The following is a 19195-nucleotide window of genomic DNA, read 5'->3' as shown; positions in this document are numbered from 1 at the left end:
CAGACCGAGGGCCTGAAGCGGCACAGGTTCCACTGTCCGGCCCTTCCCGAGGCCGGAGTCTGAACACAGCCCCACGGAGTCAGGCCAGGCTGGCGGCCGGCCTGGCTCCTGCTGGGGGCATCCACCCCCCGCCCCCCGCCCCCGCCACCTCCCCCAGGACTGCAGGCCCCCGCTCCAACTCAGGGCCCCGCCTCCAGCTGCTCGGCAGCCCCAACCTCTCCCCGCCGACCTCTGCTCCGTTGTCCCCGCCTGTCCCCCCGACTCTGACCTCCCGCCCCCCTCTCTGAGGACCCTGTGATGGCCCCCGCGTCCTGCAGGGTCACCTCCCGCCGCGACCCCCTGCACTCGATCATGCCCGCGGGGTCCCTCTGGCCGTGTGAGGCCCCCTCGTCCCAGGCCCGGGGACTGGGGACCTGGGCGTCTGTGGGGGCACGGTCGGCCCACAGGGGAGAGGGGGGCCTGGCCCGGGCGCGGCGTGCCCTCACCACGCCCCCCTGCCCCGACCTCCCCCCCAGCCCAATGACCCCGTCACCAACATCTGCCACGCGGCCGACAAGCAGCTCTTCACGCTGGTGGAGTGGGCCAAGCGCATCCCGCACTTCTCGGAGCTGCCGCTGGACGACCAGGTCATCCTGCTGCGGGCGGGTGAGTGTGCCGGCCCCCCCCCCTCGGCGGACTGGGGGGCGCTCGCCCGCGCGGGGGGCCAGTGGCCAGGGGCGCGTGGGGTGCTCCGTGAGGCAGCCCGCCGGGAACCCTTCCGAGCGCCCGGGAGGGAGGGCAGCGGCACGTCCTGTGACGGCCGGCGCTGACCGCCAGTGGCCCCGTGTCCCCCGGCGACAGGAGCGGGGAGATAGCCGGGCGCGGGGCTGCCTGAGGTGGTCTTGTTTAGCCCCCCGGTGCTCGCTCCGGCTTCTCGGCCGCCTGACCCGGGCGCCGCGGCCTTGTTCCCGACCACAGGCCTGTTTACTGGGGTGAGGGGGTGTCCACGAGGCCCACGCCGACCTCCGAGAGTTTGCTGGGAATAGCGGCCGGCCCAGAGAGAGTAGGGGCGCTGTCCCGGGCGCCCCGAGGGGCCAGCAGTGTGCTCTTGCAGGAAGAGCCCCCCACCCACCCACCCCGGGGCTGCTGAGTCTGGGAGCGCCCGGGTTGCACGGCCGTAGCAGGCGCTCGGTGCGGGGCCTGCGTGGGCACCTCGGACGCGTCATCCCCAGACGTGGGGGCCTGGGAGCTTCCCCTCCGGGGCGTGTTCGTGGGGTCAGGGCTCCATGGAGACCCCTTTGGGGACCCTGTCTTGAGTCCCCGTGGCGGTGGCTCTGTGCTGACACCCGCTGCCTTGGCAGGGGCGGTGGGTGCGGGGGGCGTGTGCTGGCGGTGGGGGGGCGCGGCTGTGGGCCGGCGGGGGTGGGGCGGGAGGCAGCCACTGAGCGTGTGCACCCCGCCCCCCCAGGCTGGAACGAGCTGCTCATCGCCTCCTTCTCCCACCGGTCCATCGCCGTCAAGGACGGCATCCTGCTGGCCACCGGGCTGCACGTGCACCGGAACAGTGCCCACAGCGCGGGCGTGGGCGCCATCTTCGACAGGTGGGGCGGCCGCCCGGCCCGCGTGCCGGTCCTCGAGGTGTGGGCTCTGCGTGCGCGGGTCTCCTGCGCAGGACTCAGAGGGGAGTGTGGGGCGGAGGCAAAGCCCCTCCCGAGCCCGGCCCCTGGGGTCCCCCCCCCACATCCCCTGGAGCCCCGTGTGTGGGAGGGAAGGCCGAGCTTGCTGGAAAGCAGAAGCAGCCCGTCCTGTGGACGAGGTTTCACCGTGCCCGGGGGGCGGGGCTCATCCTCGCCTGCACAGCTGGGACCCTGAGGCCCCCCGGCCCGTGGGGGCCACACCTGTGTCAGCCCGCTGGAGCGGGCAGGGCTGTCACCAGCCGCCTGGGTCCGCAGCTTCCGGGTGAAGTCCCAGGTGCAGACCCCTCCCGACAGAGGGCAGAGCTGTCGCCTACCCCCGCCCCCCGCCCCCCGGGGGCAGCAGGGGCCAGGCCCGGTGTGGCCCTGTCGGGGCGGTTCTGCGGGTCGGCCCGGCCCTCCCCAGCGGCCCTCCGGGGCCACGCCGGCCTCCCTGAGTTCTGCGCGGACTCCCAGGGGACCGGCAAGGGGCACGGCCTGACGCGGCCCTCGGTGTCCACCCGCAGGGTCCTGACCGAGCTCGTGTCCAAGATGCGGGACATGCACATGGACAAGACGGAGCTGGGCTGCCTGCGGGCCATCGTCCTCTTCAACCCGGGTACGGCCGGCCTACCCGCGCCCGCCTGGGCCTGCTCCACCCCAGCCACGCGTCTCCTGCTTGCGGTGGGGGGCCCTGCCATCTCCTCCCCAGCCCCGAGAGGGTCTCCCTGTGCGGCAGGGCCCCACGAGCCACTCTCGCCCTCAGGGGTCCGGCGAGGCCTCCGCTGGCTTTGCTCCGGACCCCTGGGGTCCCCAGGGGCCAGGCTCCCCGGGAGCTTGTGGTGCCGAGGGCCTGGAGCCCAGACCGTCCGCTCTGTCACTGACGGGCGGACCTGCCCTCGGTCCCGTGGGACCCGCCCGTTCCCCGCCGCAGGTGCTCTCTGGGGGCTTCGGTGCTGCGTGGAGGGGCGCCTCTCGGAGCCCCCCGGGGGGAGGGGCGGGTGCTGACCCTTGGCCCTTCTTCCTTGCAGACTCCAAGGGGCTCTCGAACCCGGCCGAGGTGGAGGCCCTGCGGGAGAAGGTCTACGCGTCCCTGGAGGCGTACTGCAAACACAAGTACCCGGAGCAGCCGGGCAGGTGAGCCGGGCCGCCCTCCTGCCCGGCGCGGGCCCCGCGGGTCTCCTGTCCAGCCCCCACCCTGGGCCGGCGTGCCGCCGGCCAGCCCCGCAGGCCCTCCTGTGTGCTGAGACGGTGGTGCCCTCCTGGCGTGCCCGAGTGAGGACGGGCCCTGTCTCGGCCGGCCCCAGTGCAGACACGCTTGTGCATTTTCCTGTAGCCCCACTGGAAAGAAGGGCCCCGTGTTGGCACACAGTAGGTGCTTGCCTTTGCAGAGGGCGCAGAGAAGGTCGTGCTTCCCCCACCCCCGCGGGGGCCAGCGGAGCAGGGCCTTGGGGCTCGCCCCCAGCGGGGATGGGCGCCAGCGCATAGTAGGTGCTTTGTGAACCCGCAGAGCAGAGAGGCGAGTGGGCCCAGAGCAGAGCCCTCCTCCCCCTGCCTGGGTGGGCCGGGCCCACGGCATGTCGGGAGGAGGGAGCCGTCTCAGCGACTGCACCCCCGTCCCTGGAAAGGGGCACCTCCTGGCGGGGGCCCCGGACAGCAGCCCCCCCCGCCCCAGCGCACACAGACCGGCGTGCACACGGTTAACAGCGGCCAGCTGCCGGGCGCTCATCTGGTTTGTTTTAAGGCGAGACTTCCCGGATGGAGGGCCGGGGCCCGGCTGCAGCGGCAGGCTGGCTTGTTTTTCCTGGCTCCCGCCCCGGCCGCCGCGCCAGCTCAGCAGAAACGGCTCGGGCTCTGGCCCCCGTCCAGGCTGGCGGCTGCGTCTCTGCCTAGAAAATGCGGGTTGCGTGGCAGCCGACCGCAGGGCCTTCGCCCCCCGAGCACAGGCACTGTTGGCCGGCCTTGAGGCCCCGCAGCCCCCCGAGGGTCCCAGTGGAGAGGCCCGGACAGCACGTGGGCGGGCCTGGGGCGGACGGGGGCCTCCCGAGAAGGGACATGGGCCCGCCGGCCGAGCGCCTCATCTGCCCTCCTAGGGCAGGGCCTGGGGGGCGTCCGGGTGCGGGCCCGGCTCTGGCAGAGCTGTTGCGGGGGGAGGGCTGGCCTGGCGTGGGGGTTGCTCGAGCTCAGACCTCTCCCCAGCTCGGGGCCAGCTCCACCTCCGGCCTCCCCGCTGCGGCCGGAGGCCCTGCTGGCCGCCTGCTCTCTCCCGTGTGCAGCCCTGCTGTGGCTCCCTATCGCCGTGGAGACGGCCCATGCATGCTGGCTTCCCCACAAAGCCCTCGGCAGCCCGCCCCCGCCTGGCCCCCCGCCTGGCCCCCCGCCTCACCACGGGCCCTTCGTGCCCGATGGCCGCCCTTGGGCCTTCTTGAGGGGTCTCCGTGCCCACCCGGGGCCCGTCCCCAGACACCCCATTTCCGCTGCCTGAGGGCCTCTTCGAAGGCTGGGCACAGGCAGGGCTGGTGCAGGGGTGGGGGGTCGGGCGGGAGGCTCAGGCCGGAGCCCAGGAGGCAGCGGGGCCCGGGGCGGGGGCAGGGGCAGGGGCAGGGGCAGGGCCGCCCTGCTCACGTCCGGCTCCCGCAGGTTCGCCAAGCTGCTGCTGCGGCTGCCCGCCCTGCGCTCCATCGGCCTCAAGTGCCTGGAGCACCTGTTCTTCTTCAAGCTCATCGGGGACACGCCCATCGACACCTTCCTCATGGAGATGCTGGAGGCCCCGCACCAAATGACTTAGGCCCCCGGCGCCCGGCCGGCCGCCCGCTGCTGTCCTCGGCGAGCCCGCCCCCGCCCCTCCTCTGCGGGCCCGTGTGGACCTGGGGGCGCGGCCTGTCACTGCTAAGCCTAAGAGAGATGTTGCCACCCTCGTTATTTTCAATACTGCTTGTCTTTGGACCCAGCCGGGAGCGGCTTCCCGGGGTGGCCGCCGCAGTGCAAGGACTGGTGTGACCCCAGCCAGGCCGGTCCGGTCCCGGGACTGCGCGCAGGGCGGCCCCCGGGGTCGCAGGCCCCGTCCCCGGAGCCGCAGCACCCCCGGGGTGTCCAGCCCCCGGGGCTCTGGAGCCACAGGTCGGAAGGGCAGCTTCGTGTGGGTCACCGTTGTCCCGGTTTCCCAGCCTCCTGGGCCCCACCCACGATCGGGGTTCTCGGGGACGGGTGAGGAGGAGTTGGTGTTTTGTCCCAGAGGACCCCCCCACTCCCCGGGAAGCCGAGGGGCTCTGGGGCCAGCAGACTCCTCTTCCCGCACAGTGGGGGGCCGGCAGTCCTGCTTCCAAAGATCACTCACAGCCCTGCCCCCGCCAGTCCCGGCGGGAGCCGCCTGCTGTGCCGGGTGCGGGGCCACCTCCTGGCTGCAGGGACGGTGGTCGCCCCCACCTCATTTTCTTTCTCCGTTGTCTCCGTTGCCACCGCTTACGTCACCCTTGCCCTCCCGCCCCTCCGGGCTCCATCGGACCCAGGGTGACCCCCCCCCCTCCCACCACACGGCGCTGGCCTGACCTCCGCTTGGCCTCCGATGCCCCCTCCCGGGCCCGGGCGCCGAGGCGGCCCCTGCTCTGGAAGCCGAGCCCACGCGGCTCTGCTGCCCCCTCCTGGCGGAGACGGCGCCCGGCTGCCTTCCCAGACGGGTCCCTCCTGCTGTGCCCACTCGCAGAGGCCTGCGGGGCTGCGGCCTGGGGCTCTTGGGGGGGGGGACCCCATCTCGGGGGGCTGCTCTGTCTACCGGACTCTGGGAACGAGGGGCCGCTGAGTGCCACCCTCCTGCGCCCGGGCTCCGATGCCCCTCGGGCTGTGGTCGGGGGCGTGGAGCCTTCAGTGGGAACCCCATCCCACGTCCACTCTGGTCCAGGGCGCCCTGTGCGGCCCAGCACCCCCGCTGCAGGTTGAACTGGCCCCTGGCACTGCAGTCCCTCCCCTTGGTCCGTCTGCTGGACTCGCACCCACCAGCCCCACGGGGCCTGAACGGGCCAGGATGTGGGGGTGCGGGTGGCGTCCTGTCCGCTGAGCCCCGGGGGGCAGGCTCTGGACCAGTGGCTTCCCTTCTACCGCCCCCGCCAGCAGCTCTGGGCGGGGTGGGGGTGGGGCGGGGTGGGGGGGTTGCCGTCCCCAAAGTTGGTGTCCCCCCCGAGGGCACGAGGTGCCCCTGGCGGGGAAGAGGCCCCCCTCCTCGGGTGCGGCCCCCCGAGCACTGTCCAAGGCGGGGGCCAGGGGCTGCCCCGCCACCCTCTCGCACTGTCCCCGGGCGTCTCGGCACCCTGCGGGGCACGGTCGTGACGGGCAGCGGTGCTGGCCTTCTCGAGCCGTTCCCTTCGGGGCCCCCCAGCGGAGGGGATGTTAAACCACCCCCCGACACCCTGGTGCCTTCTGCAGCCAGACGCACCCGCTGCCCGTGCCCGGCTCCCCCCTCCCCCGGGCCTCGTGGGTGGCTCCGGAGAAAACCCAGGTGTGGGTCCTTGGTTGGGGGTCAGCTTCCCGGGAGCGTCACGGGCACTGGCCCTGCTGGCGGTCCGTGCAGGAGGGAGGCCCCCAGGCTGCCCTGCCCCCACCGGCGTCCAGGCCCCCGGGCCGCCCCCCCCCCACCAGCCCGCGGTCACCGCCGCCCTGCACGCAGTTCTGTCTGGACAAGGGAGACCGGGGAAGGGGCGCATTACTCAGTAGAGCGGTAGAATTCTTCTTTAACCAGATCCCCTGTAGTGATACCAATCTGGTTCAATTAAGGTGATTTTTTTGTAATCATTATTGTATCGGTGGGACAATCTTTAATTTTCTAAAGATAGCACTAACGTCAGCTCGTTGGGCACCCCGTGCCGGTTCCCGCCTGGACTCGGCCGGACTCCTCCCGGCACCCGGCAGCGTCCCCGCCCCTCGCTGACATCCGACGGGGCTCCCGCGGCCGTGGCCGAGAACCAGAGACGTGGCCGAATCCTGTGCTTGGAAGGTGCTGGCAAAGCCAGCCCGCCCCACCCCTCGCCCCTCGGAAACTGGCCTGCCAGGACGCTCGCCGACGCGGCCCCCAGTCAGCCCTCAGCCACCTGGAGGACGGCGGCGGCGGCGCCGCGAAAACCCGGCCCCTGGGTGTCTCAAGTCTCGGCGCGCCCGGGGGATTCGGGCTGGTGCGGGGGAGCGGCCAGGCCGGGCGCCTCCTGTGCGGTGCCCGCGGGTCCCCAGCTGGCGGTGTCCCCGTCACGGAGCTGGGGCGCGGGGCCCCGGCCCTGCCCACGCGGGAGTGCGGTGCCAGGCGTGTGCGCCGCACGGAGGGTCTGCCGGGGGCCGCCCACCGCCCACGCGCGCGGCTCCTGGCGTTTCCTGCTCATCTTTAATCGAGACTTTCCCCCCTTCCCTATAAATTTGCTTCACACGAGCAAGTCCGTAAGGACCCCTCCTTTGGTGAATCGGGTTTGAATGACTTATCTCGAGGCGAGGAGCTGCATCTATTTTAAGATGCGTGGGCGCGAACGGCCTCAGGCGGTCCCCACCCTTAGCCTTAGCGGGGACGCGCGGCCGGCGCTCGGAGGGGACAGATACAGAGAGTAAAGATAAGAGAAATGTCTAAAGCATCGGGAAAGGTAAAAAATCTATTTTTGTACAAATGTAATTTTATCCGTCATGTATACTTGGACGAGACGGGGTGGGGAGGGGGGCTCGTTGTGTTTCTGCTTCAGCATGAGGAGAGCGCCCTCGGGGACCCGCCGGGACCGGAGCGGGGTGGGGCCGGGGCCTCCCCGGCGTGGCGGCACCCCCTCGCGCACGGGGAGCTTGCCTTCGGGCTGTGTCCCCGCTGCCACCGCCTCCGGAAGCTCCGACTGTAAATGCCATCCCGGGCTGACTGGTCCATGGCGCTGGCCGCGGGCCGGGCCACAAGGGGCGGTCTGCGGGCCGTGGACAGGAGAGAGAGAACCGTGAGCGGAGAAACAGAACATGAGCGTTTGAAACCACAGCGTCACGTCCGGGCCTCGTTTGTTCCACTGGGGTTTCGTGTCCAGGGGTGGGAGTTGGCAGTGCCGGGGGGCTGGGGGGGGGCTGCCTGCTGTCCCCAACCCCACGGGGGCCGGGACCCCACGCTGGGCCGCCCGGGGCTGCTTCCGGCCCGGCCCACTGTGTCCCGAGGCCCTCCCGCCAGCCCCTCTCTGGGCTCCAGGGCCGACACGGCGGCCTCCAGAGAGGGCCCCCGGGCCCCTGCCAGCCCTGGCACAGCCCTCGTGTGGCCTCACTGGCCGCGGCGTCCACTGGCCGGCCGGGTGGGCAGCAGCTGACAGCGGCACAAAGTGAACGGTGCCCTCTAGTGGTCCCACAGACGCCTGCACGGCGCCCGTCTGCCCCGTCCCGCCTGACAAGTGCCCTCCGTCCCCGCGCCCGACGTCCTCACCCTCCGGGGAGGCTCCGGGCAGCCGGGGTGGGGTCGTGGAGGGCGGGGGTCTCGGCCCGACGGCGCTGAGAGTGAAAGCCGCTCGCTCTCAGCTGGGGGCAGGTAACCGCCCGTCAGGTGGGGACTTTCCTGGCGTGCTCCAGGAACGGGCTCGCGCGTGTGCACGCACACACACGTGGAGGTGGGCACGCACACTCCTTGCAAGACGGGCGTACTCACACTGCTCCCATGTCCCCCCCCACCCGTGCCCAGCAGGTGCTTGGTTTGGGAGCCGTAGGGACGGAGGGGCCTCCCAGGCGCCCCGTGGTGGGTGGAACTGGACACCCACGGCCTCCCCGCCCCCGGTGGTGGCTGCACCCTGCACGTTGCTGCTGCCCTCTGGCCCCCAACGGCTGGGTGACGAGTGCCAGCGGGGCCCTGGAGGCGTGGGAGCGGCCGCTGTCTCTGTGGGACCAGCAGCCGAGCCCAATGCTGACTGCCGGGCCGTGGGGGCCTCGAGTCCCCCCACCCCCACTCGGGCTCTAGACTCCCCCAGCAGGGCCCAGCTAGGACCTCCTGGGCCAGGTCGGCCGTGGGAGCCACGGGGGCCGGCCCTGCTCCCCCCACGGGCCTCGGGGCCTTGCTGGGACTGGCCTGCTCCGTGTTCCCGTCACGGAACCTCTCACGCTGGTGCTCTGGGCGCCTTCCCGGGGGCCCGGGAGGATTGGGGGTCTCCTCCTGGCCAAGGGGCCTCTTCCGCCTCCCACACACCCGAACCCTCTGCCGGGCGCACCGTGTGGGGCCCTGGTCCCCGGTGGCCCCGTTCCCTGAGCAGGCCCCCGCTGGCACTGGGCATGGCCGCCTGGAGTGAGCCAGCGAGCCCAGCGGGGGGACAGCTGGCGGGGCTGGAGGGCTGCAGGTGGGGAGGGCCGGGGGTGGGAGGGCACTTGAGCCCCCACACATACACACACACACACACACACACACACACACACACACCAGTGTTGGGAGGACTGGGTCCCGACCTCCTGACAAGCCCTGTGGAGGCCCCCGGGTGAGGGACGCCTGACCGTTAGGGGCGGGGCGGGGCAGTGACCAAGACGACCCCCAGGGAGCACACCTGGGTGGCGCAGGTACCCAGGGAGGGCGGCAAAAGGGAAGCAAATGCCCGCTGCCTCCAGTCGCCATGGCGACGCCCGCCCAGGACAGCCACCCTGGACCAGAGATGCTGAGCTTGACACGTTTCTCTCCGGCAGGAGCAGGTGCTGGCAGCGAAGTCAGCAGGGCGTGGGGTCCGTGACCTTGGAGCTGGGGGCGGGCCGGGGCTTCTGGGCGGGAGGCTGCTGAGTGCCCGCCCGGGGCCGGGGCCGGGAGCCCGGTGCTGGGCGAGGGCCAGCCCTGCCGCCCAGCAGGCAGGAGGGGCGTGTGTGGCCAGTGGGGGCATCTTGGGGGGAGACCCTGGGACCAGGCAGAGGACGCAAAGGTCAGAGAAGTGGATGCCACTGTGGGGCCCAAGGGGCATCAGCACCCACCCTCAGGGACAGGGACACAGCGGAAGCAGAGGATTCATGGGGACTTCAGGTGTGTTGGGGGGGCCTCTGTGAGGATTTCAGTCCCCAGCCCCTTCATGCCCAAACGGCCCCATCTGTCCCCAGACTTGGGGCTCCCCAGGGGCAGCATGGACTGACCCTGGCCAGGACAGGGGCGAGGCCAGCATGGCACACTCCCAGTGGCCCAGGACAGAGCCCAAGGACAGTGGCCAGACTCTGTCCCTAGTGGGTGTCCAGCCGCTGGTGACATCTCAGACTCCAAGCGTCAGAGCAGAGCGCCCATTTGACACGTCCACTGCCCGCCCCCCCAAGCCACAGCACCTTGTCTGAGCATGCCCAGAGAGCACCCCGAGCAGGCTGGGAGCGGGAGCGGCCGCAGCCCCAGGCAGCAGGCACCCCTGCCTGCAGACCCCTGGGCGGGGGGTCCGGGGGCCGAAGGTGGGCCCAGGGGCAGGACCCGGCCCGGCCCCCGACCTCTTGGCTTTGACGGACACCCACGGGAACCCCAGGCCGTCAGGGCTGCCCTGGGTCCCTCGGAACCGAAGCCCTGGCCCCAGGTGCCCCAGGTGCCCCAGGTGCGAGGCGGCACTGCCCCCTTCTGGTGTCGCTGAGGGAAAGGCCACCCAGGTCCTGCCGTGTCCCTTCCCACCTGCGGTGTCCCCTGCAGCGGGCCGACTCCGTGGATGTGAGGCTCACCCGGAGCTTTAGGGGACCCTGGCCCCCAGGCCCCCCCCGGCCCATTAAATCAGAAGGTCTGGGGAGGGGCGGCTGGCCCGGGCTTTATGAAGACACCAGGAGTGGGCTCTGCAGCCCTACTGTGTGCATGGCCTCAGGTTCCCTGTTCCCACAAGGACAGGAGTCCCCCGTCCCAGGGCCCCTCTGGGGAAGGTGTACGGGGCTCGGGTCAACCAGAAAACGCTCGGAAGTCACCATTTCCCGCCTCATTCTGGTGCTGGGGGGGGGGCCTTCACGCAGGGACCTGGGCCGGGGGGGCGGCGGGTGAGGCTGGACCCTTGGAGCTTTGGCCGGGGGCTCACCTCTGGCCTGGGTTCCGGGGCCTGGGGCCCTGGGGGTGGGTCGGGAGGGGGCCTGGGAAGGTGGTTGTGCCCTTGAAGGTGGAAGCCCAAGGGCAGGTCAGAGCTGCCCGTGGGGGTGAGTGGAAGTCACGGAGAGGGGACAGTCCACTCATTCATTCACTCACTCCATTCATTCATTCACTCACTCCTTCACTCACTCATTCATTCACTCGCTCATTCATTCACTCACTCACTCACTGGACAAACTTATCAGACCCAGCCCCCCACTGAGGGACTGGCTGCCCCACTAGGGCAGGAAGGCAGGGGACAGCTGTCCCTGACCCTGAGCCTCAGGCCCTGTCCCGATCCCTGGTGGCCCTGACCTAACTCGAGGGGCTGGCTCTGGAGTCTGTGACCCAAGGCACTTGCACACAGTGGGGCCGAGAAAGCCTTCCGCCCATGGGGGCCGGCGGTCACAAGGCTGGACAGCATCCAGCAACTGTGCCCCCGGGGCTTGTGCCGCTGGCTTGAAGCCGCACGTCCACCCCAGAGCCGGCGCAGGACACTGGTAGCAGCGTGGTCACCGTGGCCGAAAACTGGGAGCCGCCCGGATGCCCTGCGGCAGGGGATGGAGAGCGGGTGGCGGGATGCGCCCAGCTACGAGGAGGGAGCAGCTGCCGCGCCCCAGACGGAGGCGGATGAGCCGTCCAGGTCCGTGGCCGCGCGAGAGCAGTGCGCTTGGGAAGAAGAACGGCCAGTGCCGCCGCGTCCGTCCGTGGGTCGCCCTGGAAGAGGCAGAGCTGTGGGGTGGTCCGCGGAGCAGCGGTGGTGGCTCCGGTTCCCGTGGGGGAGCCCCAGCGGTGAAGCCACTGGCTGTGCGCGGCACCGTCCCGGTGCATCCGGACGCCAGGCACCCTCTGGAACCCTCCGCGCCTTCCAGCACGGAGGGGGCCTTGCTGTGGGCCAGCATGAGGACGGCTCAGGAGGCGGCAGGACCCCGGGACAGAGCTCGGGCTGTGGAGCGGAACGGCCTGCCTGTGGCACAGATGGGCGGAGGGGACTGGCACTGGCCCGGCGGCTTTGGGGTCTGTGTGCGGGGAGGTGGCAGGAGCTGAGGGGGCAGCCTCCCATATGTGGGGGGCCAGCTGTTTCCCGGGACCGAAGGTTCACGGCCAAGATGCTGCCTTCCTGGGGCCCCAGAGAGGAGCAGGTGACCGAGGTGGCATCCAGGCTTGTAGGAGTGCGGGTGACAGATAGGGGTGGGGTGGGGGGGCTAGAATAATTCGGGTGGTGCAGGGTCCGAGCCGCAGACACCGTGCTGAGCGTCCCGCAGCAGGCTGCCAATAGCAGCCTCTGTCTGTCCGTGTGCGTCACGCAGGTTAGGAGGGTGCACGCGGCTCCTCGCTCCGGGGCCCGGGGCCTGGGAGCAGCCCCCCCCTAGGGCAGCGAGCCCCCCGCCCCCAGGCCTCGGCCTCTACCGCCACCTGCCACCGGAGGACCAGGGCTCGGGGGACACGGCCACTCCGGCACCGGGCAGGAAAAGCTCCTCGTGGGGCCCAGTGGTGAAGGAAGGAACAGCAGGGGCACGGCGTGGGGACGTGGAAGGGGCGTGGGGCGCAGCCGGCCCACGCTGGAGCCAAGGAGAGAGTCGCTCTGGATTGTGGCTCAAAGGAGAGCGGGAACACTCACGAGTCCGCAGCCGTGGAGACAGGTGGCGGGACACGTGAAGCCGTGGGGGAGAGGACAGGTCCCCTCGCAGGAGGGTGGGTGTTCTGGGGCGTGGCGCCCAACACCCCACTCCTGCCGGGCCCAGGGCGTGGTGACGTGTCTGTGAAGTGGACAGTGTGGGAAGGGACGGGGGACGCCTGGCGAACACGCCTCAGGAAGTGACCGAGGTCACCACTGCAGTGACGAGGCAGGTGACGGCACGGGCCCCCGACTCGAGCTGGTGACCGGGGCCCCTCTCCTCTGGGATCTTGCCCCCAAACGCACCCCAGGGTAAGTGCATGAAACACACCGGGCCAGTCCCCATGAAGGGCCTGCTACAAGGACGTGACCGTGACCGTGACTGGTCCCCCTCAAAGCTGTCAGGAACACGGCAAGGCTGAGCCGGGGGCTGTCCAGAGGGTCCTGAGGAGAGGGCTGCGGCTGTAGGTCCTGGGAGGGGCCCCGGGCCCCGAACACCCGAACAAGGTAGGCCCAGGAGTATCGCCCCCACCGCGGGTCCATCAGCTCGTGGCCGAGCTAACCTAAGACGTCAGCCCAGGGGGCGGGGTGGGGAGAATGGGGGGGCTACTGGGTGGGGTCAGGGTGGTGCCGGGGACTCTGCGCTATGCTCGCACCTCTGGTCACTCTCCAGTGATTCTAAAACAGAAACGTTTCCCTAGAAAGCGAAAGGACTGTGTATCCATTAAAAACAAAAGCCCCATACCGTTGCCCGCATGCTTGTGGAGACCGACTGTTGACCGTGGCCCTGGAGGGGGTGCAGCTGTGGCCAATGCGGACCCGTCTGTCCCGAAGGGAGCCGCGTGCGGCCTTGATTACCACCCCCTGTCCGGGGGGCCCGGGGGGACGGGGAGAGGGAGAGCGCGAGGAGACGGTGGGCGGGGCTGGGGTCCGCTGGGCGCTGGGCGGGGACTGACGGGCCCCCTGCTAGGCTCGCCTCCATCTCTCCCCGCCTCTTCCCCGCGCACCGCCCCCCCGAGGTCGGAATCCCTAGCTAGGCCCCTGTGGCTTGTGCGGGAGCCCCAGGTTCCCCAGCAGTGAGAGCCGTGCGGGATGGGGACGGTCCCCGTGGCCGAGCCGCTTCTGTCAAGGTTGCACGCGGTGGCTCAGGCTGCAAGGGCCCAAGGTTCTCTGTGCGGGCGGGTGGGAGCAGCCTGGAGAGCCAGGCGCAGGCAGGGTGGCAGCCTGGCCGGGCGGGTGGCACCCAATTCCGCCACCAGGGGGCAGCATCGCCCCGCGCAACGCGCCCTGTGCGCAGCTGGGCGGTCCCTGCTGATTGGCTGAGTCCTGCTTGTCTCCCAGGCAACGGCCCGCCTCCCTCCCAGCGCCCCGCCCTCCGCCAGAGGGGAGGCTGATGGGCGGGGCCGAGCGAGGGCCCCGGACTGAGGACCGCGAACCGTGCTGCAGGCCGCCGCAGTAGCCAGGGGCCACCTGCCAGCATCTCTGGTTTCACCTTGGCTGAGGGGCCCCCCTTGTCCTCCAGCTTCTGTCTTCCCCACATCCTGCCCTGGAAACAGCGGGAAGAGGGAGCTCTCAGAGCCCCAGGGAAAGGCAGGGGCGCCCAGCAACCTCGTGGTCCCCACAGGGCCCCTGTGTCCCCCTCCTGGCCGGTGTCGCACACCCAGAGCTGGGCAGTGGGCGGGAGGGGACGGCTGCTGCTGCCGGCGGCCGAGGGGGTGCAGAGCCCAGGGGAGGGGAAGGGAGGGGAGTGGGGAAGTGGGCTGTGGGGCGTCCTCCCTGGCTGGTCCTGGGCAAGGCCCTACGGGAGCCCCCTCCAGGGCCAGACCTTGTCAGGGGAGAAGAGACGATGCATTTCGGCCACTGGGACCCCAGTGTGACACCCCAGCTGTCCCCAAACCTGCAGAATCCCCGAGGAGGGCCCCAGCCCCGTTCAGAGTGAGTCAGAGAGAGGTAGCTGGGGGTGCGGGGGCAGCCTGCGCCCGGGGGCTCACCCCCATCTGGGGCCCACCCCCATCTGGGGCCAGGGCCCTCGGCCCCAGATGAGCCCTGTGGGGCAGGTGGGGAGTGAGAGGAGGTGGCTGGGCGACCACGTGCACAGCGTGGTCAGGGCGGACCCCCCAGGACCCAGCCAGGCCAGGAAGTAGGGAAAGATAGCCCAGCAGGGAACATCGGGTGCAAAGGCTCAGAGTCAGGAGGAGGGGAGCGAGGCAGGGTGGGGGGGAGGCGGCGGGGTCCACGGGGCAGGTTAAGTGAGGGCAGGAAGGCCCCCACCATGTCGTGGGCGCTCCTGCTGCCCTCGGTCTAGAACCTGCTGCCGGCCTCCGCAGCTGCTCGCTAGGCGTTGGGGCCCCGTGTCTGCCCGCCCACCCACCCACTCACTCATTCATTCACTCATTCATTCGCTCATCAAACACGACCTGGAAGCCACATGGGCCAGGCCCTGGGCCGGCTCTGGAGACAGCAGAGTCAGTGCAGCGTCGGCCCCGTGGAAATACAACCGGGCCCTCCATGTGATTAAAATTTTCCTGGTAGCCGTATTAACATCCACACGAATTCTACTCATCTGCTTTATTTAACCCGATATAGCAGGCCACGGTTGCTTCGCGGTGCAGGCGACACAGGCCCGACTAGCGAACTGTTCTATGCCCCCACTGCGGGGGCCGCGTCCACGAGAGTGGGTGTGTTTCTCACCCACGGCCCCTCTCCGCCCGTGCACGCCGCATCTCAGGTCCCGAGAGCCACCTGTGGCTCGTGGCTGGCCTTTTGTGCAGTGAAAGTCTAGAACATTCTCACGGGGCGGCGTGCAGGCTGGTCTGTGCCGGGAGGAGGCCGTGTTCAAGGTGCTGTGGGAGCACGGAGGAAGAGCAGCCGGGGGGTGGGGGGCTGGAAGGCTTCCCGGAGGAGGTGGCACTTGAACTGGGCACTGAAGGATGAATAGGAGCTCTTTGGGCACAAAACAGGGGACAGAAAATCTTCCCATTTCATTCCTGGGACCTCGAGGAGGGCTCATGGGGATCAAGGGCCTTCAGGGAGGTCCCCCGGGGGCTCCTGAGGACCCGCTGGCTTAAATGCCACTCTTCCCGCCCCGGGGCGGTGTGGTGGGCATTTTCTGTCTCTGAGTTACATGCCTTCAGGTCTAGACTTGGGGCCACTCACAGGCAGGCCGTCCGTTGGGAGATGTATCGCCCAGGCCGCTGGACGGTGCTTCCTGGTCCTGCCGCTGTTTTATGAGGCCATCCAGCGCCCCTGTGACCTCCCAGAACCTCCGCACGTGTGTTACAGGGAGGAGGTGCAGGCGTGGTCTCCGGGCTTCCGCTTGCGCGGTCTTCCTTGAGTCTAACTGAAATCTCTCTTGCTGCTGTGGGGACCGCAGGCAAGGCTGCTCCACTGGGCGGCTCGGAAGCTGCCTGCCCAGGAGGCTGTCCCCAGGGACGAGCCGGGAAAGCTACTTGGTCCCCCAAAACCGAATCTTCCAGAGCATTCCCACAAAGACTCAAAGCTGAAACCCACGTCAGGAGCGTGGGAGGGAAGGCAGCCAGTGGGGGGTGGCTGAGGGCTGAGTGAAGAGGCCCCTGTCCGCGCTCTGGGGGTGCCGCTGCCCCTTCTGTAGCAAGAGGGGAGTTGTCCTGTGACTCGGGCAGGGTGGGGGGGCAGCACGGCCTCCCCCGAAGACCTCCCTCCTCTGCCGTCTGGAATCCCAGCCTCAGGCCCTGACAGGGGGCCCCGTGCCGCCCACCCCGCCGACAGACGCCCGCTGCCCACGGTCCCGCTGTGTGCATCTCGGGGTCCTGAGGGTGCTGAGCAGGGCCCAGCAGTGGGGCCACTGGGAAGGGTGCTCCGCCTGAGGCTGAGGGGAGAAGTCCCATAGCGATTGGGGGCCGCTGGGCCGCAGCGCCCCACCGCGCCCCCATCTCAGAGTGGCACGGCCCCGTGGGCTCTCCCGGACCAGGGGCGTGGGCCACAGCGGGGAGTGGGGTTTGGATTCAGGTTCCGTGATCCCCGCTCAGCCTCCATCGTCATCTATAAGACGGAGGGGACAGCAGTGCCACCCTTGCCTGACACCTCCATCCCCTCCCTCCTGCACCTGGGCTCATTCAGGCCGACCGCCTCCCTGAGCGGTGCCCGGTGGGAGTGGAGGGTCGACCCGGCAGACCCGGGACGTCCACACCCCACAGGCGTGTCCAGAAAGGTCAGGGCCTGGCCCAGCCCCGGGAGGGAGCCTCGGGGTCCTGGGGACGTCCTGCCTGGCAGAGTCCCCGTGTCCCCCGGGGCCTCGGGCCAAGCCGGAGGGTCTCTGCTAGTGAAGCACGTGGGGACCCCGGGCCACACGGAGCAGCCCCCGCTCTGGAGGGGCCGGAGCCCAAGGTCAGCGGTGTGGGGGGTCCAGCGGTGTCTCTGGGACAGACTCCCGGTGAGAACTGGACACCGAAGTTCGGGGGGCGGGGCTCCCCCGGTTGGCAACACACCACACAGGTCGTCACGCAGCGGCCGGGAGAACAGTCACCCCCGCGGCCCCGCTGGGAGGGGGGAGCACCAGGGGCCAGAGCCCGGCCTCCCCGGGCCCCGCCCCGCCCTCGCACCGAAATGAGCCGTGACGGTGACTGTGGGAACAGTGGCCTCTGGCCGTGTGTCCCTTCTGTAGGCACAGCGCCGAGGGGGGTCTCAGGTGACCCGGACCCTCAGGGTCAGTGTGACTGAAGTCAGGCGAGGGGAGCGGCCCCCGTCGGGCCTGTCGGCGCAGCGCCGGCAGCCCCCTCCCAGGAGCCCCTGCGGTGCACTTTCAGACCCTTTGACCCTTTGGGCTGACGGCCTCTGACCCCCTTCTGCCCATCTTCCTTCCCAGGTCTGCCCGCCCGGGCGTCCGCTGGCACCCCAGAGGCCCCAGGGACAAGCAAGCCATGGCTGCTGGGGGACCTGCTGGCTGAGGTGGGGGGCACGGCTGCCCCGCCTGCCAGGCACAGGGAGGCCGACCGGCTGGGTGGTCTCAGAGGGCAAGCGCGGGGGGGCTGGGGGTCATGTTGCCCCCAACGCCGAGGCATTGCTGGTGTCCCGGAGAGCCTGGGGGGCCTGGGCCCCCCTCGCCGCCTCCCTAAGGGCCCCGCGCCAGCCTCCCGGCAAGGGCCTCTGGGCCGGGCAGTGGGTCCGTCCGCCCCAGGCCTTAGCTCGAAGTGCCTCCCCTGCCTGGCAGGCCTCTGCCTGGGGAGCCGGGCCTCCCGCAGGGCGCAGGTGCTCCTTCCACCACGCGCCCACGGAACCTGCCCTCCGCGCTCAGCCCACACCTGCCTCCGGGTGTGCAGGTGTAGGCGGGGCACTCCCTGCCGCCGGCCCCAGCGTGGGGGGCGGTGGGGCTGCTTCAACTAAAGCTCGTGTGGAGACGTGGCTTCCCCACGGCCACAGTGGGGTCGGGCGGCTGGGAGCCGCGTGGCCCCGTCGGAGCCCCGGGGCCGGCCTCGGGGCCACGCGGCCTCTGGCCCGCAGCTCGGGCTTGGGCCCCGGCACGCGGGGCAACAGGCCGCGTCCTCCCGGTGTCCGGACCAGGGCGCGGGGGCGGCCGAGCACGGGGAGCCGGCGGGAGCCGGACGCCGCCCCGGCCGGCCTGCAGACGTGGCCGGCCGCCCCCGGCTGCCACGTCGCCGTGCCCCGCCCGGCAGGCAGGAAGCCGCAGGCGCTCGCTGTCTCCGGGGGGAGCTGGGGAGGCCGTGCGCAGGAGACATCTGGCCGCGGGCCAGGGAACATCATAAAAGAGAGAGAGAGAGCGAGCGAGAGCGAGCGAGCGAGGGGGCGGGCGGGAGGTTCGGAAGGGCCATCTGATTCCACTTTGCGGAGACGAGGGCTCTCGGCCGCGGGGACCCTCCTGCTGACTTCAGATTCCAGCCGCGCGGGTGACGTCAGCGGGGAACTATGGGGCTCGGGCCGCCGCTGCGGCTGCTGCTGCAGCGCACGCGAGGAGCGCGGAGGGCCCGGCCCCGGCTCCCGGCCCGGGAGGGACGGCCCACGGGCTCCGCGGTTTTCCATCAGGGGGCGAGCGGCTGCGGGCCGGAGGGGCCCCTTGCTCTGGACTTCCGGGGGCGTCCGGTCTCCGGTGCCAGGCCTGGCCCCACGCCCGGTGGGAGGGAAACCCCCCCGACTCCCCCCAAAGGTTCAGTGTTTCTCGGCCCCTCCGTGCGCCCCAGGGCCAGGGCCGGGGGCAGGGGGGCACCCGGCTTTCCCAAGCCCATTCTGCTGTGCTCTGCACGCCCTGGTCCTGGGGGCGGGGGGCTCCCAGGCCCGGGGAGGTGCTCCGGGCTCGCCCTGCTGCTGCCGGCCTGCCCCCTGCCGGGTCTCCAGCTCCCAGCCCCCGTGGGGGTGAGGAGGGGGGTCCATGTCGGTCCCTGCTGCCTGGGAAGGTTCCGGCCCCTGGGTTGGGACCTGCCTCGTCCCGGCACCTCCTGCCAGAGTCTCCAGAGCGTGTGTCCCCGAGCCAGGGCCCCGGAACATGACAGGAGCTGCCCAGAAAAGGGTGCCCCTTCCTGCCCCCAAGATTCCAGGGACTTTGTACCCCGACGGCACAGCCTCGCCTGCGGACCCTCCCCAGACCCTTCCTGCTCCTAGAGCCCAGGGTCCCTGGGGCAGGAAGGGCGTTGTCTGCCCCTCGTAAAGCTGTCACAGCCTGCCGTCTTCGGGACGTCCCAGCCAGGGGATGAGCACGGGTGGCCTAGCTGAGCGTCACCGCCGTGGTTCACCTTGGGAGTCAACTGAGTCCCAGGGGGCGTGTGACACACAGGCAGGCCTGTGCCCGCCGGGGGTGCGGGGCCAGGGGCAGGGGCCATGGCAGGGCCAGGCGGGAGCAGGCTCTTGCGGTGCCGGGCCCTGCCGGCGGGGGCCAAGACTCTCCGTCTGGGAAGCTTCAGCGCCGGC

The 19195-nt window shown here is 70.7% G+C and overlaps 1 protein-coding gene across 5 annotated transcripts in view; it reads left to right on the top strand.

Moving 5' to 3' along the window:
* RXRA (retinoid X receptor alpha) overlaps positions 1-7638 on the top strand; it is a 75713-nt gene extending 68075 nt beyond the window's left edge. For all 5 annotated transcript variants that reach the window (XM_045846104.1, XM_045846103.1, XM_045846101.1 and 2 more), the window contains 5 exons: positions 516-645; positions 1448-1580; positions 2180-2271; positions 2684-2789; positions 4293-7638. In XM_045846104.1, the coding sequence (XP_045702060.1) occupies positions 516-645; positions 1448-1580; positions 2180-2271; positions 2684-2789; positions 4293-4440 (609 nt within the window). In that variant the 3' untranslated portion in view covers positions 4441-7638. The remainder of the gene's footprint in view (positions 1-515; positions 646-1447; positions 1581-2179; positions 2272-2683; positions 2790-4292) is intronic.
* Positions 7639-19195: the final 11557 nt, after the last annotated feature.

Source organism: Phyllostomus hastatus, unplaced genomic scaffold (genome assembly GCF_019186645.2).
Source record: "Phyllostomus hastatus isolate PE091 unplaced genomic scaffold, TTU_PhHast_1.1 phas_contig_495, whole genome shotgun sequence".
Classification (NCBI taxonomy): domain Eukaryota; kingdom Metazoa; phylum Chordata; class Mammalia; order Chiroptera; family Phyllostomidae; genus Phyllostomus; species Phyllostomus hastatus.
Note: the sequence above shows the minus strand (reverse complement) of the source record. Positions and strands in the feature narration are given on the sequence as shown.